This window comes from Archocentrus centrarchus, chromosome 21, assembly GCF_007364275.1.
Source record: "Archocentrus centrarchus isolate MPI-CPG fArcCen1 chromosome 21, fArcCen1, whole genome shotgun sequence".
In the NCBI taxonomy this organism is placed as follows: domain Eukaryota; kingdom Metazoa; phylum Chordata; class Actinopteri; order Cichliformes; family Cichlidae; genus Archocentrus; species Archocentrus centrarchus.
The window spans coordinates 17,487,932-17,505,250 of record NC_044366.1 but is presented as its reverse complement, the minus strand read 5'-3'; the positions used below and the strand labels follow the sequence as shown (position 1 = coordinate 17,505,250).

Here is a 17,319-nt window from a genome sequence, read left to right as displayed (position 1 = left end):
AAAAGGTCACTAGCATGGGGTTGTGTAATACACTCAGAGTTCATGAACCGTGGTTTTGATAACAGCACTCCAAAGGTTCCACTGTCTTTAATATTTAAGATAAATACATGTTGAGTAATTTTTTTTTTTTTTCAAACAGAGATTATGTGCATTGAGAGCAAAAGTTTTACAGCATTCAAGATGATTATATGACTCGAGGCATAAAGTTCATTGTGCTGAGCTGACAGAAACTACAGCACAGATATTTTGGGTCTGGGGCTATTTTTGACAAAATATGTGTCTGAAATCCAGGTTGGCATGTACGACATGGGCAACCAGAAGAACTTAGCATCCCATCCAGGGGAGTAGCGATTACGAGGGTGAAGGGCAGAGATGGCGTGCTCCATGCAACCGACCACCTTCATCAGGTCCCCATCTACAAGCTGGCTGAATCTGTGGTCCAACTGTTCAAGCACTGAAAGAGAAACATTTCACACATGAGTTCTGTAAAGATGACACACTCCTTAAATCCATCCACTCCACCAAGCTAACTGATTTGTCTGGCATCGTGACATGAAACAGTATTTCCCAATTAAAATGCATTTGGTCCAATAAGTTCTGGAGGAGGATTAATGATCATCAATCAGCATCATGGTCATGAATAATGCAGCTGAAAAGAAACTAGAAAGCTCCTGGTGCCCAAAATCTTTTCTGCTGCATATTGATTCTGTACATTCACATAAAATGACGAGATTAGAGTAGATAGAAGTGAGTCTAATGGGCAGATCGATGGAATGAACAGCTTGAGAACATAATGCATCCGGCCACAGCTAATTCTGGTGTTAGAACACCGTTAGTCTTATCTGTTAACTGAAATAAATTATCTCACTTGTGTCCAAGAAACCATCCCCATAGTCATCCTTCACGTCCTGAGGTGCTTTTCCCCAAAGCTTCATCAAGTTATTCTTCACCATAATTGTATCAGTCACGTTTGTTTTGAAGAAGCCGGGCTCAATGCATAACACCTTGACTCCAAATGGTGCCATGTTGATGCTGAAACACAAAATGAGATGCTGTAAGTCAGCAATACAGGTATGAGAATCGCAGTGTATGTACAGCCTGAAAAAGTCACACGTGCTCTCACCGGAGACTGTCATTGAAGGCCTCCACTCCATACTTGGAGACACAGTAAGGTCCACCGAATGGGCTGATTCGACCGAACACGCTGGCGATGTTTACCACCCTGCCTTTGGCCTTCTTGATGAGGGGGAGGACACTGAGGGTCACGTCGATGACGCCGAGCAGATTGACTGCTATCATAGGCTTGTAATCGTCTATGGTGAGCCAGTCGTTGGGACCAGACGGCACTGAGATTCCGGCGTTGTTCACGACAGCCCAGAGGCCTGGAGTACCACAAACCCAACCACGAAAAGCACAATGAGAGCCACGATACCGCACACAAGGCACTTTGCACCACAAGTAAAATCCCTGCTTCAGGCTATGTGTTATTATTTATCATTAATACTTAAATATAATAAACCACAAAAACTTATACCTTTGCCAGCCCAAACTTAATAAAAATATTTTGACTTTATCCCTTTGAGTGTAATAAAGGGATTATTTTTGATTAACCTAAACTATTTTCCTCATAATGTAAACTCTCCTCAAAAGTATAATTTCACCTTGTAATCTAATATGTGCTTCTTCTGTAGATTGCAGCTGTGTGTTAACATTGTGTTGCCCAGTGTGGGATGCAAATTATGGACATTAGCAGGAATTGCTGACATACTGAGCTGTTCTGTTTGTTTCTGTTTACAGTTCAGTTGCTCAGCCTGTGTTTTATTTACTTTAATGTCTGAATAGACAGAGTGAGTGAGTGGGTTGGTAGCTCGGTTATTGACTAGACGTAAAGAGATAAGAGCGTACAGAGTGATGTACTCATCACTGTGACAAAAGGAAGACCTTTACATTGAGTTTCGAGCCATCTTGTTGATACTCACCTTTCATGCAAAGCAAGGATAATGACTAATTCCTACCTTCATACCTGCTTTAGGCAGGCATTCTACTCATGCCTGCCTAAAGCAATGAAATGATTGTGATAGACTGCTTTTGCGTTCAAATGAAAGAAGAGACTGAAAACAGATTAATTGCTTTAAGCAGCCACTTTAACTTTAACCAGTTTCCTGGAATGTAATCAAAATATCTGACATTTAAGTTAATAAGTTTAACTGATTAGACTGAGCCACTCACCCTTCTGTCCAACCAGAGTCTTGATGAATGCTGCCCCTTTGCTCACACTCTCAGAATCAGTGACATCCAGGTGGATGGTGGTCAGTCTGTTGGAGGAAACCTTCTTCAGCTCATCCTCACCCTTCCCGGTGTAACAGCCTGCAATCACACGGAAGCCCAGCTTGTCCAGGCGTCTCGCCAGGAGATTACCAAACCCGGAGTCACAACCAGTGATGTACACATATTTGTCCTCCTTGTTGGAGACTCTTTTGGTTTCTCTGTACCAGCGATAGACGAACCAAACAGCCACCAGTCCAAGGATGTACAGACACATTTTTCTAAGGTCAAGAAGAAGAAACGCACCATTATAATTAAACACAACTTCAGGAAGTGTACACATATAGAGTAGTGCATGGTTAAATAATTATGCCAAACAGGTGGTAATGCGCAATAAAAAGGAGGCTGACACCAAAACCCGTTAACAGCTGTTCAAGGGGTCAAAACTAGGAGAGTAGGTAGGTTTGTATCAGATGAAGATGCACTTTGTAAAGAAAAAGAGCGCTTACATTTGCAAGTGATATGAGGAACAGAAGAAAGCCATGTATCAACTCCAGAAAGATGTACTACAGGAACAAAACATACGCCTGCTTTATGCAATGATACATGACAGTAACGAAATTGTGCTGTGATTCACAAATGATCCAGTCACTCCTGTTTGGTCAACCTTACACCTAATGCTCTCCTCTTGAGTGAAAATTAAATAACATGTGCTCTCATGCTTATTGCGGTAATATGTTGTCTTTCCCTCAAGCAGACATTCTCCTCTTTGTCATGCATAGTTTTTATATCCGTAAATTGTTTGAGCAGGGAGCTTCTTTAGATTAATGACCTGTAATTTCAGTGCACTCAAATATGTTTTACAGTGCTCGCAACTTCACACCTGTGGGCTTGGCAGACCTGGCAGACTACTCTGCCTGTGAAGACGTTGTTAATGATACATAAGAAATGCTTTATTTATCCTGTATTTGGGAAATTATTTGAAAATGCAAGATGATGAAAAAATTAATAACATGGCAGATGCCTCTCTGCCAGACAGATATCATGCATTATAGATAGTGAAAGCATGTGGTATGAAACACATGCACATATACACACACACTGGTATATGTTTGAGACTGAACCTGTCAGAATGACAATAATAATCTGGTTTGACCACAAAGACGTGCACAGCCAGAAATCTGCAGAAACTGCAGTTGTCTCATTTCAAAATATCTGCAAATGCAAACAAAGAACGAGAGGTAACACAATCCTGTGAAGAATTTCACTCGTTATTTTTTTAACTTTTACTTTCATTTGAGAACTGAGAGAAAAGCTATTCATGTGGTGGTTAAAGAGTTGTTGGCTCAGAGCAGTGGGTATGATTCTTCGGCTCTTGTTTTGTACTCAACTTTTTTGCATAGTGGTTGAAGAAGTATTTAAATCATTGTAAGTAAAAGTAGAAATACTACAAGTATAAAAATATTAGCCCAAGCATACACTTAAATTGCTACTTTCAGCTGGTCCCTTGTTTCCCTAGGGGCCACCACAGCCGATCGATCCCCAATGTTTGATTTGGCGCAGATTTGATGCCAGATGCCCACCTTGATGCGAATGCTTGTGGTTTTTTTTTGTCTAGTTTTGCGGATCCTCCTGGTCTTGAACCAGGGATCGGTCACCTAAAGTACCTAAAGCAAAAGGCAAATTTCACAGTCATATACACATTATGTTTGTGAACCATAATTATCGAATCAGGTTTAATGTTTTGGCTGCAGCCACATTTAACCACTTAATAGATTTATGTTTTCTGCTTTTTTTTTTTTTTGTTAAAATAAATGTATCTGAGTGAAATATTGTGAAGTTGAAGTAGTAAGTAGCAGAAATGCTTGAGTACATATACTAATTGACAGGTTTATCCGGTGGAAGAATGTAATGAGGTAGGGATAGAGGTGGGATCAACCTGATTCGCTGGAATTGGGTGTGGCTGGGATGGCATGAATACCATCTAAGTTATTCAGGGGTTGCAAAATCTAATTAATTTTGCTGGTCTGGATTCATTTTTGTGTGGACACGTTAGATTGTTGGATCTAACATGTCTATAAAAGCAGACTGGCGACATGCCCGGGATGTACCCCCTCCTCTCCCCCTATGGCAGCTGGGATAGGCTCCGGTCCCTCCCCACCCCCGCCTTAATTTGATAAGCGAAAGAGAATGGATGGATGATTAACGGATGGATGGACAGTAGGCGGAAAAATAACTCTTAAAAATTTCCACTGTGACATCTTCACACTGTGAGTCCAGAACACAAACTATAATTCAAATCAATTTTATCTATATAGAAGACAAAAAACAAAACAAAGCAAAACAAACAAACAAAAAACATTGAGACGCCGGGACTGAGGAATGTCTGGTAATTTTTCCTAAGCCAGGAACTGAAGTAAAACCAGGTATACGTCGGGGTACTTGAAGCATCCCACTGATAAACCATTATTAATTTATCACAACGGGTTACACAGCCTGTTGGGTGTTACCCTGAGCCAAAAATCACAAGGCATTAACTTTAGATTAGATATCATATTAGATATTAACACTTAGTTGACTTTTCCCGTTTACGTAAAATCTGAAATTTCTAGATAAAGTTTATCTATTGAGTATACATAAATTAAAAACAAACAAACAAACACAAAACAAAACTTACCCTCCTGTGCGTTTATAAGTCAGTACATGAAATCAGATTTGTAGAGCAGCGAGGCGTGAACCTCCACCGAAAAGAGATAAGTCATTTTTACCTCCTGTATTTCATCTGTTGTCAGCGGACCGAAACTTCCGGGGAAGGTTGGTGAGTCCGGGGTTGCCAAGCCTGCAAGACAAAAAGCAGCACAAAGGCGGGCACCCGGCGGAAAGGACCAATACAGCCAAGTTAGCGGAAAAGTTACTGACCTGGCAACTCGAGCTGGACTCCTAATTTTTTTTTTTTCAATTGAAAAGATGAATGAAGAGCGCCATCCCCTGGACGATAGATAGATAGATAGATAGATAGATAGATAGATAGATAGATAGATAGATAGATAGATAGATAGATAGATAGATAGATAGATAGATAGATAGATAGATAGATAGATAGATGTGATGTTATCACAGTTTGAACCAGAATTGATTCAAATCATTACAAAGAGTGTCAATATGCATTTTATGAAGCTGTGTTTAAAATGTCAGAGACACTAGCTAGTGTGAGCTTTTATTATTTTCTTTAACTTTAATAACTTGCAATATGTATATATATATATATATATATATATATATATATATATATATATATATATATATATATATATATATATATATATATATATATATATATATACACACATACATATATGAATAATGCCCAAAGCCATTCAGGTTTTTTTTTATTGTACATGAATATATGTATATTCTTCACTTACATACAGAATTTAGCAAACAAACAACAATAAATTAATTGAGCTTTAGGAGGCTTTGGAGGTGAATTTTGTTACAGTTCAAACCACAGTAGGCTGCTTTTAATTCTTTGTGCTAAATGAACCTAAACACACACACTTCATATTTCCTGTACAGTGTTAAGACTGCTATAATCTCAGTTTCATCTCTGTGTTAAACAGTTCATTTAATGTAACATAATCAGCTTCCCTATAAGACAGTATATGTCTAATATTTTGGCAGCCCAGATTAAGCAAGTAGTATTGAAGTGGCACTTATTTGGTATAAGGTCTGTTCTAAAAATGCTTAAAGTAACTTAAATATTGAAATATATTTGATGACAGCTGTTAGTGTAAGATTTAGCACAGGCGCTCTGAGAGAGGAGTCCCTCTATGACCCCCACCACAGATTCTGTTTGTTTAGAAGGATTTCTGCTCCTCGTTGCAACATATCCACACTTTTTTTTTTGTTTTTTGTAAATCTAAATTGAGGAAACTCACACTACTGACAAAACGTTGCAGTGATTGAAAGGAGGCAGGTAGATGATAAGACAGACCTAATTGAATCAACACATACTTGAATGTATAGTACTTTATATAATTCACATCAGTGAAACCAGATTTGGTTATTTATTTAATCTCATTTGTTCACAATAAAAGCTTCATGAAGTAATTTTAATAACTGATAATGAAAGGTGGGGACCAAAATTTCATAATGACATTGTAAATTACAGACTGTTCTGTGTGTACTGAGACAGTAACGAATGCCCTGGCGGTCATTAAACCCTTTTTACAATCACTTATGATAACAACCTAATAAATTTGTCCTAAGGGATGTTTTCTTTGTTCTTTTTTTTTTCCTTTTTTTTTTGTAACTGTATGATTTCTGCAAATGTCACAGTTTGTTCTTAACACATAGTTGTTAAGCTAAAACCAGTCGATATAAATCGACTTATTTGTCTTGCAAACACTTTGACAAAGGGTGTTGCTGACGTTTATCAGTCTAACGGAGGAGGCGATAGTATAAGAGAGGAGGCAGAGGTTAACCTGACAGTGAGATAGGACATTCCTCCGATGAATCTCAGCATTGTTGGTGGGATTCACAAGAAATGAGAGATTCACCAAGAAATCCAGGTATGTGGAGTGTGATGCAGTGGTTTAGCGCTTAATCAGGATGTCCCATTAATAGTTATTGTTCTTTTCTTTTGACACGTTTTAATCTTTTATTGCTGATGCTCGTATAGTGAGTGTCAAGGTTCTGGGCATTTGGGGCAGTGTTTTGTGTTTTTTGGTCTTCTTCAGTTGTGTTTCATAGTTTGCTTATGGTTTAGGTTCTTAGTTTATTTTAGGTTTTGGAGTTTTTAATGTGTCTGCTTTCCTGTGTGTCAAGTCTGCATTTTTGTCTGTTGTGTTTTGTCATTTCCTGTTTTACTTTGTGAGTCCCTGTATATTGTATTCAGTTTTGCTTCATCTGTCTTGTTTCATTCAGATTAAGTTCAGCTGTTTACCCTTGTGTGTCTCATTTCCCTAATTACCCCAGTGTGTACTTAAGCACTGAGTTTTCCTCTGTTCTATATTATGTTGTCTCTTATCAACTGTGTGTTTTTCTTGTTCAGCATTGTTCTTAGTTTGCACCTCTGGCACCAGTCTGGCTCTGTTTGTGTCTTGTTAATTTAGTGTGTTATCAGCAATAATGTTGTGTTCTTTTGATCTCAATCCTGTCTCCCGAGTCCTGCATTGTGGTCCTTTCCCTGCCTTTCACACAGTGGTCCATCACAGCAAGCTCTATGAAGCCATGTGTTATTAAAACATTTCTCTTAAATCTTATGTCAAAGCAGCTGGATAAAAATGGAAAATAATGAACAAGGCAACATAATCAAAATAATCAAATAACTGAAGTTAAGCCAACCCAAACTCTTAGTGTGTGTGAAATGATGGAGCTTTCAGCAGGTCATGTAATCATTTCCTTGTCTGCTTGTGCCATTTAGATTACATATAAAATATCTTAAAGTTACCTTATTATTGATTTCAAATTTTTTTTGTATTTCTATTTCACAGCAAATGAAGATAAACCTGCTTCAGTCAGGGCAGCAAACATGACAAAGTCAGTTGAGGTTACAATACCACCATGTACAGGAAAAGAAGGTAGGAGAGGTATAAAAAAAAAGACTAAAAAAGATTATATATAATAAGCAAATCTAATTATAATTTCTCCCTTCTCTTCAGGAGACAGTCAGAATGGGTAAGTTTGGGATTCTAATGTATAATATATGATTGCAGTGTAATGTTATTTACAGTCATAGGTTATTTATATGTTTTACAGGGAAGAGAAGAAGAAAGAAAATGCACTGAGTGTTGGATATTTTCAGCTGGTAAATAATCTTCTCATTATTCATATTTCTATTTCCACTTCTATTCAAAGCATGCAGTAACTTGCACCCCCCCCCCCAACATTTATTTGATCACGAATGAGCAAAAACAGGGTAAATATACATGAAACGCTCTTTATAACCACATAACTGTGAATCCTCAAATTCTTATTTTTAGTTCAGATTTGCCACTTGGAAAGACATTCTGATGATGGTGGTGGGGAGTTTGTGTGCCCTTATACACGGTGCAGCATCACCTCTCATGCTCCTCGTTTATGGCATGATGACAAATACATTCGTGGATTATGAGCTTGAGATCCAAGAACTGAAAGACCCCAACAAGGAGTGCATCAACAACACTGTTTACTGGATTAACGGCTCTGTGTATGAAACTGATGAAAACAGCACAGTCTACTGTGGGTGAGTCATTTGTTTGTTGCAGATGAGATTATTGCTGCAATGAGAAGCTGTTGTTGTTATTGTTACTCCCTTTATTCTTTTGGTAGGGTGGATATTGAAGCACAAATGACCTTGTTTGCTTATTACTATATTGGAATTGGATTGGGAGTTCTGCTTGTTAGTTACTTCCAGGTATGTATACATGTTTCATACTCAGCTTTAATTTTTCCTGTTGACCTTTATGATGTCAATGAGACAGAATATCTTGTGTGAGAACAGCCCCCACCCCCCACCCCCCACCCCAAAACCTTCTGTCTGTCAAGGGCAGCCAATCTGCAGAAAGTTACCTGAAAGGGAGAGGAGCTCAAATGGTTTGTTTCAGGTGAACTGAGGAGCTACACCAAGAGCCAGAATAAGCTGTAATCTAGAGTTCAAGAATACAAATCTGGAGTTTGCAATGAGCATAATAATTCCCCTTTAAATCCCTTTGGAGAATTTATGGCTTGTATCAGTGTAACAAAGACATCTTTTCTCACAACATAGATTACATTCTGGGTGACAGCGGCCGCAAGACAAACTCAGAGAATCCGAAAGACTTATTTCAGAAAAGTAATGAGAATGGAGATTGGATGGTTTGACTGCAACTCTGTGGGTGAACTAAACACAAGGATAGCTGAGTAAGTTGGGTCTCTGTGTCTGCAGATGAAGCTGTTATCCATGTTTTGTTCAGCATTTTTTTTTTTTTAAAAATACATTCTGCTGCTTAATTTTTTTAGTGACATCAACAAGATTAACAATGCCATCGCTGATCAGGTGTCTGTATTTATTGAGAGGATCTCTACATTTGTGTTTGGCTTCATGGTTGGATTCATTGGTGGGTGGAAGCTGACTCTGGTGGTCATAGCAGTGAGCCCCCTGCTTGGTATAGCTGCTGCACTAATGGCTATGGTAAGAGTTCATGATTGCCAGTTAGGAGCTGGTGGATCGATACCGTGCTGTCATGTTTAATCTCTGATATGTTTATTTTTCTGCAATTTGTTTCCTGGTTCCTGTAGGCTGTGGCCAGACTGACAGGACGAGAGCTGAAGGCCTATGCAAAGGCAGGGGCAGTGGCTGATGAGGTCCTATCATCCATCAGAACAGTATCAGCTTTTGGAGGAGAAGAAAAAGAAGTGGAAAGGTATTTTGTATTACTTTATAAATGGTGGTATTTTTATTTGAAATGATGCTAAAATATGACCTTTGCACAGGTATGACAGAAACCTCGTGGAAGCTCAGAACTGGGGAGTTAAAAAGGGGGCAATCTTAGGAGTGTTTCAGGGATACCTGTGGTGCATCATTTTCCTCTGCTATGCTCTGGCGTTTTGGTACGGCTCTAAACTGGTCATTGATACCAAGGAGATGTCTCCTGGTACTCTTATTCAGGTGTGAAAAATTAAATTCAAACTTTTCATACTCTGTGTAATAAGCTGCCGGAAAAGCAGGAAAAAGCAATGGCTGTGTTTGTTTTCAGGTTTTCTTTGGCGTACTGATGGCAGCACTCAACCTTGGCCAAGCCTCACCATGCCTGGAGGCCTTCGCGTCTGGTCGTGCTGCTGCAAAGACTATCTTTGATACAATTGACCGGGTAAAAGCAGCTAACAGAAATAGCCAGGAGACCCAAACTAGATGAAGTTAAAATAATGAAATAAATCTCTCTCTCTCTCTCTGTTGCTACTTTTGCAGGAACCGGAAATTGATTGTCTATCAGAAGAGGGTCACAAATTAGAGAAAGTAAAGGGTGATATTGAGTTCCATAATGTCACTTTCCATTACCCATCCCGGCCTGAAGTCAAGGTAACTTTGTTTACTTGGCACTTGTTCTGTCATGTTTCAGTTTTTCCACTCATTGAATGCCAAATACTTTTTCAGATTTTAGATAATCTGAGCATGCAGATCAAAGCAGGAGAAACCACTGCGTTTGTTGGACCGAGTGGATCTGGAAAGAGCACCACAGTCCAGCTCATTCAAAGGTTTTATGACCCAAAGGAAGGAATGGTAACCATCTGAGCAACTTTGCAGACTTGTGCAATGAGATGCTTGAAGGCTTCATTGTAAACCTCCTTCTCAGGTGTCTTTGGATGGCCACGACATCCGTACTTTGAACATCCAGTGGCTGCGCTCTCTCATTGGCATTGTTGAGCAGGAGCCGGTGCTTTTTGCCACCAGCATTGCAGAGAACATCCGGTTTGGTCGAGATGGAGTAACCATGGAAGACATTATCCAGGCAACAAAGCAAGCTAATGCCTACAATTTTATTATGGACCTTCCACAGGTACATTTAAAAGCTGAATGATAGTATCGAGGAACTGCAGATATTACAACAGTTTCACAGTCAGTGCTGAAACTTTGTACTTAACTTTGTACTTAACTTAACAAAACTGAAAAAAAATCTTTGCCTCTTATACAACAGAAATTTGATACTCTGGTGGGTGAAGGTGGAGGCCAGATGAGTGGAGGGCAGAAGCAACGTATTGCTATAGCTCGTGCTCTCATCCGAAATCCCAAGCTCCTCTTGCTGGATATGGCCACATCTGCCCTGGACAATGAAAGTGAAGCTATAGTCCAGGCAGCACTGGATAATGTGAGACACTCTGTATTATTTCATAGATCTTGACTTCATAAACACATTGATTTATGGAATGACATCCTAATAATAAACATATCTGCAGGCACGCACAGGCAGGACAACGATTTCCATAGCCCACCGTCTTTCCACGATTAGAAATGCAGATATTATTATTGGATTTGAGCATGGGCAGGCTGTGGAGAGAGGAACACACAGCGAGCTACTACAGAAGCAAGGCGTTTACTTCACTCTGGTCACCCTGCAGAACCGAGGCCAATTCAACGCAACTAGTGGTAGGATTCATGTGATCTGTCAGTCAACAGCTTTTAAGCTTTTGATGCAATAAAATAAAAATGCCTGGTTTAAAAATTTATGGTAACACTGTCAAGTGTTAAACAAAATAAAAACCCCAAATATATATAAAGAACATTTAAACTTTAAATCTAATCATGACTACATTTCATTCTTTTGGGTCTGAGCAGTAGGAGTCAAAGGGCAATTCTTTAAAGTGTGACCTCACAGTTGTTTCCTGTGTTTGTCAAATGACAATGGAAGCTTCAATAATTAATTTTTTTTCTTCCAGATGTGATCAGTGAAGAAGACCTTGATCTAAAAGCTCGCAGTTTCAGCCATGGAAGCCACAGATCCAGTAAAAGGTACAGTAAATCCACTTAATGAGATTATAAGGAAAGAAGTGAGGAAAGATCAGCAATAAAAAATGATTTAATATTCTCTATATTACACCTGCAGGAGCTCTCTTCGACTGCGATCTCAGAGCCAGTTATCAAATGAGTTTGTCCCTGATGCACTATCAGGCAGCCTCAGGATTACTTTGGACAACAATATCACATCACAAAATGTATAGAAATTCCTCTTGTGCTATGTAATACACAAACACCACAATTGTTCTGTGATAAACAATGGCCCTCACGCATATCTTTTAACAGCAGCTTGATGATGTGGATGAACATGTAGAGTCTGCTCCAGTTGCACGCATCCTTAAGTACAACAAGGCGGAATGGCCCTACATGCTGCTTGGCTCACTGGGAGCTGCTGTCAACGGCTCCGTCAGCCCCGTCTATGCTGTGCTGTTTAGCCAGATTCTTGGGGTAAGAGCTGTTGTCGTAATAAACACGTTATCTTTTACATACACAACTGGTTTGAGCAAGAACTAAAGAATTTAACAGTTTTTTGTTTTTACAGACTTTTGCCATCCGTGACTTGAATGAGCAGAGGGAGCAGATCAATGCGATATGTGTTCTATTTTGCATCGTAGCAGTGGCTAGTTTCTTTTCACAGTTTTTACAGGTATACTGTTGCAAATTTTATAAATATAAAATAAACATGATCTAGATTAGCAATTGCATGGAAATTTCTTATGCTGATATGTTTTATTTTATGACTAAAAATTCTTTGTAGTTTCATTAGAGTAGAGTGGAAGAGAGAAGAGTAAATCTTTAATGTACCAGTGAGGGAAAGTGCTTTCCAGTCCAACAGAAAGTATACAAGCATGATATAAACCATAGTACAAGATCTAAATATCTTGCACTGTCACCATAAAGTGCCTGAAAATATGTCAGTAAAAGGAGGCGGGGCTTGACAACATGGGTTTCATTCATGCTGCCTAAATATCTTTCACTGTCACTCTGAATCATCAGGAAAAAAAGGGTTATGATTTGTTTAAAAAACAATAGCAGATGGGATAAAGTGTCTGTATTTATTACTGATACCACTGAAGAGACTAAACCTTTACACTAGTGCAAACATGTGGAACTCAATCTGTAGTGTGCAGTTTCATTTTTTAGGACTATCTAAAAGTGTTACAAATTAACATTACCATTTTCATTTATTTCAGTTACAAAAAGTAACTGAACTCCTTGAATTACTGCAGATGTAAAAAATGAAGCTTGAGCACAACTGTATTTAAAGTACAATGTTTATTACATGAAGTTCACTACTCCACAACACTGTGTAGAATTGCCTTTCATTGGCATACAGACAAACTGTTTAAAAAAAATCCATAAAAAAGGAAAATTACTGGTAATTTCCTGCCCATACATTATCTGGTTTTTATAGAGGTTTCTATAGACAGTAAATGGTAAAAATCAATGTGGGGGTCAAAAAATATGGAAAAAAAATCCATGCAAAATAATATGGAAAATGGCCTCAATTTAAAACAGTACATTGTATTGTATTTCTATGGATGTGTTTTTTACAGTGCAGATTTAATATTTCAGGGATATTCTTTTGCTAAATCTGGAGAGCTTTTAACCCGCCGTCTGAGAAAAGTGGGCTTCCATGCCATGTTGAGACAGGAGATTGGTTGGTTTGATGACCCTAGAAACAGTCCTGGAGCTCTGACCACCAGACTGGCCACAGATGCATCCATGGTGCAGGGGGTGAGTAGGAATCTGTGGGACTGCTTTCACGGTTTTAGTTTAGTAATTAAGTTCCTGTTTTTTTAATATTACTTGAATAATTTCTGCAGGCAACGGGGTCCCAGATTGGCATGATCGTTAACTCACTGACCAGCATAGGAGTCTCTTTCATCATTGCCTTCTACTTCAGTTGGAAATTAACATTGGTAATTATGTGCTTCCTGCCGCTCATTGGGTTGTCTGGGGTATTCCAAGCCAAAATGCTGACAGGTTTTGCAAATGAAGATAAAAAATCCATGGAAGCAGCAGGTCGGGTAAGCTCCCCTTCCATTATAACATCACAGGAGAACACAGCCAGCTTTGAATTTCTTGTGGTTAAGAACTAGGAGTGATCTCTCTCCCACAGGTATCCAGTGAGGCTCTTACCAACATCAGGACCATTGCAGGCTTGGCCAAAGAGAGCTCATTTGTGGAATCATATGAGCAGAAACTTGAACTTCCTTACAAGTCCGCCAAGAAGAAAGCCAACATTTATGGGCTCTGTTTTGGTTTTGCTCAGTGTGTCATCTTCCTGGCTTATGCTGCTTCATTTAGATACGGAGGCTTCCTGGTCAGCTCTGAGGGGTTGCAATACATGATTGTTTTTAGGTTGGTAAAAATCTTGCTCTTTGGCATTTTCAGTTTTGTGATGTGATTACCAAGCATCAACGCTGTGGTCATATGCTATTTCCTTAGGGTGATTTCAGCCATTGTGATCAGTGGGACGGCACTGGGAAGAGCTTCCTCATTCACTCCGGATTATGCCAAAGCCAAAACTGCTGCTGCTGAGTTTTTCAAACTATTGGACAGAGTTCCTAAAATTAGCACAAGCCACTCAGATGGAAAGAAATGGGTTAGTGAATGTCAGTAACTGTACATTGAAATCCCTCATAAGATATGATTTAGCCACTGTTACATTTATGAATCTTGTTGGCCATTTTTAGGACAACTTCAGAGGGGAAATAGAGTTCCTTGACTGCAAATTTACCTATCCAACACGTCCGGACACCCAGGTGCTGAAAGGCCTACTTGCGTCTGTGAAGCCTGGTCAGACTTTGGCGTTTGTTGGGAGCAGCGGTTGTGGGAAAAGCACCAGCATTCAACTGCTGGAAAGGTTTTATGACCCTGATGAAGGTCAAGTGGTGTGTGTTGACTGATTAAGACATTAACTTCAGATATGCAAAATATATTCATTATGAGGACATTCCAAAATATGAGCACATTCCAAAGCCATTCACTCTGTTGTAACCATGTTGCATCGTTTCTTTTCAGCTGATTGATGGCCACCCATCTCATTCAGTCAGTGTGCCCTTCCTAAGATCTCAGATTGGAATAGTGTCCCAGGAGCCAGTTTTGTTTGACTGCAGTATAGCTGAGAACATACAGTATGGAGATAATTCCCGGAACATCAGCATGGAAGAGATTATTGAAGCAGCTAAGAAGGCTTATCTTCATGACTTTGTGATGACGCTTCCAGATGTGAGTAGAAGGACTGATACATTTATACACGAGTTACCAGTGAAAAGTGAAATGTCTAATCACTATTTTTTTGTTAAAAAGAAATCTGAGTGAAAAAAACAAGCACAAATTAAGAATTCAAGCTAAATTGAATGTGAGGTTGATTGTATCTAGTTACTTTCAGAAGGACCATCCTGAAAAACACAGCTTAAAGATGGCTTGTGGTGAACTTGCTCATTTCTCCACTTCTTTCTATCAAAATGGTAGAAATATGAAACTCAGGTTGGTGCCCAGGGCTCCCAGCTGTCAAGAGGACAGAAACAACGCATCGCTATTGCGCGTGCTATTGTCAGGAACCCCAAGATCCTGCTGTTAGATGAGGCCACCTCTGCCCTGGATACTGAAAGTGAAAAGGTATATTTTAAAACATGGTTCAACCACAGGACATAGTTCTGTACATACAGTCTATAATTGACAAGTTGTTAGGTCTGAAAATCACCTCTACATGACACACAAAGGGAACCCACTCATGACGCAGCTTTGTTGTCCTGCAGACGGTGCAGGCTGCTCTGGATGAAGCGAGAAAAGGACGAACCTGCATTGTCATTGCTCACCGGCTGTCAACCATCCAGACTGCAGATATCATTGCAGTGATGTCTCATGGAGTTGTCATCGAGCAAGGCACACACAATAAACTCATGGCCAAAAAGGGCGCCTATTACAAACTGGTAACAACAGGTGCCCCTATCAGCTAAGCACCTGCAGAATCATATGGTGAGCATAGAAAAGAAATTAACTTTGTATTTGCAGAGGCATTTAGTTGCACACTTGAACTAATTATAATCTAATAACATCACAGTTGGAAAGACTTCCTTGAAACACCCTCATTACTAATCATTAACCTGAAGAATCAGTTTCTGTTATCAGTTAATTATGCAGTGATTAAGCTCGTTTTTTTGTGTATTTATTTGTCTATAAGGAAAGTTTATAAATCAAAGGATAAAGAAAGTTCTATGGGTTGAGCCATGTTTGTATCACTGGACCACAATTGTTTTTGTTTTAATTTTAAAAAAAGGTTCAAACATTAAAAAAAGAAAATATTATTATTACTTCTTCTTCTCCCCCTGCATTGAGAAATGTTGGTGTTTAAAAAAACATGTATTTTAATATAATCATGAAAGTTATCTATTTCTAATGTTTTATTATAGTTTATTCTCAACAAAAGAGAAATATTTCTCTCCAGCTTTGCATCTTACTGTCGTGATAGGAGCCCATCCTGACTGACAAAGACCAAAAGCCAGGGTACACCCTGGACAGGTCACAGGTCTATCGCAGGGCTACCACAGAGAGAGACAGACAACCATTCAAACCCATTAACCTAACCCATGCATGTGTTTTCTGTGGGAGGCAGCTGGAGTACCCAGAGAGAACCCATGCAAGCACAAGAAAAACATGGAAACTCCACACAGACAGGCCACAGCTGGTCAGTATATTTGAACTCAGGACGCTCTTGCTGTAAGGCAGCAATGCTAACCATCAAGTAATTAGGAGCTTCAGGTCAGAAGGAGTTCTGTATCTGTAAGGGGGAAAAATTTTACTCATCACTGCTGAAATTAATTTAGACATTTTTTATTTATATTTAAACATAACCAGTAACACAGTGGGCAGAGGTCTTCATAAATGAAATAAGTTTTCTTTTAAATTGTAATTGTCTTGGAAGACAAATTAGTTCTCATAAATAGTTATCTTGATTATGCTGAAGCTGGAGTGGACCGAGTCCAGACCTCTGTTGTTGCACGCTCAGGACCAGTTGATAAAGCACCCAGGCACACAGATGTTTCTTCGAGCTGGGCTTAATGAGGAGCCTACGCACTTGGGACAGTTACATAATTCAGAGCCAAGCCTCAGGTGCCGCTGGATGCTTAGCAACTCGGGATGGTGGAGTAAAACATGGAAATATGTTCTGTCGGGGAGTTTAACTAATTTGCCTAATCTAGTTACATCACAGCCTCTGTTCTGCTTCATTTCATTTGGCTGATTAATATCTAAGTTTGCCTGAAGAGACCTGTAAGAGATTATTCAACACATGCAGAGCAGGATGTATGTACACACATCTGAAGTGTTTCCAACCTAAGAATGATACTTTTAAAATATGCATTTCTGGCATAATCTAAATAATTTATGATTTCTGATATAATAAACGAGTTTCACTTTTTCTTTCATCTGAGCAGCAGTGATAAGTGATCTTACTTGTCATCTATTGGTTTTTATTTACTTTATTGTTACTTGGGCTAACAAGGAAGAATAAATTCTGGACATCTGACCTTGTTTCAGGCTTTTGTGGTGTAAACTGTTTATTCAGACCA

The 17,319-nt window shown here is 39.1% G+C and overlaps 2 protein-coding genes across 3 annotated transcripts; one reads left to right on the top strand and one right to left on the bottom strand.

The window, feature by feature from the left end:
• Positions 1–198: 198 nt before the first annotated feature.
• dhrs9 (dehydrogenase/reductase (SDR family) member 9) lies at positions 199–5,086 on the bottom strand. The gene is made up of 5 exons (XM_030757756.1): positions 4,943–5,086; positions 2,230–2,546; positions 1,124–1,382; positions 869–1,032; positions 199–454 (listed from the first exon to the last, which is right to left on the bottom strand). Exons 2-5 carry the CDS (start codon positions 2,540–2,542, stop codon positions 231–233), a joined length of 960 nt encoding a protein of 319 aa, XP_030613616.1. The 5' UTR covers positions 2,543–2,546; positions 4,943–5,086; the 3' UTR covers positions 199–230.
• Positions 5,087–6,716: 1,630 nt separating this feature from the next.
• Positions 6,717–15,966, top strand: abcb11a (ATP-binding cassette, sub-family B (MDR/TAP), member 11a). 2 transcript variants are annotated; one of them, XM_030757656.1, is made up of 28 exons: positions 6,717–6,836; positions 7,761–7,847; positions 7,929–7,944; positions 8,026–8,074; positions 8,250–8,491; positions 8,578–8,662; positions 9,014–9,147; positions 9,247–9,418; positions 9,526–9,650; positions 9,721–9,895; positions 9,984–10,097; positions 10,196–10,306; positions 10,382–10,507; positions 10,581–10,784; positions 10,923–11,093; positions 11,182–11,371; positions 11,662–11,734; positions 11,829–11,937; positions 12,029–12,187; positions 12,282–12,386; positions 13,316–13,477; positions 13,567–13,770; positions 13,863–14,104; positions 14,192–14,348; positions 14,440–14,637; positions 14,768–14,974; positions 15,221–15,367; positions 15,508–15,966. In XM_030757656.1, the coding sequence occupies exons 1-28, from the start codon at positions 6,812–6,814 to the stop codon at positions 15,706–15,708; spliced, it is 3,990 nt and encodes a 1,329-aa protein (XP_030613516.1). In that variant the 5' UTR covers positions 6,717–6,811; the 3' UTR covers positions 15,709–15,966. The 2 variants fall into 2 exon arrangements, with proteins under 2 accessions (XP_030613516.1, XP_030613514.1); XM_030757654.1 differs by having other exon boundaries at positions 12,026–12,187.
• Positions 15,967–17,319: the final 1,353 nt, after the last annotated feature.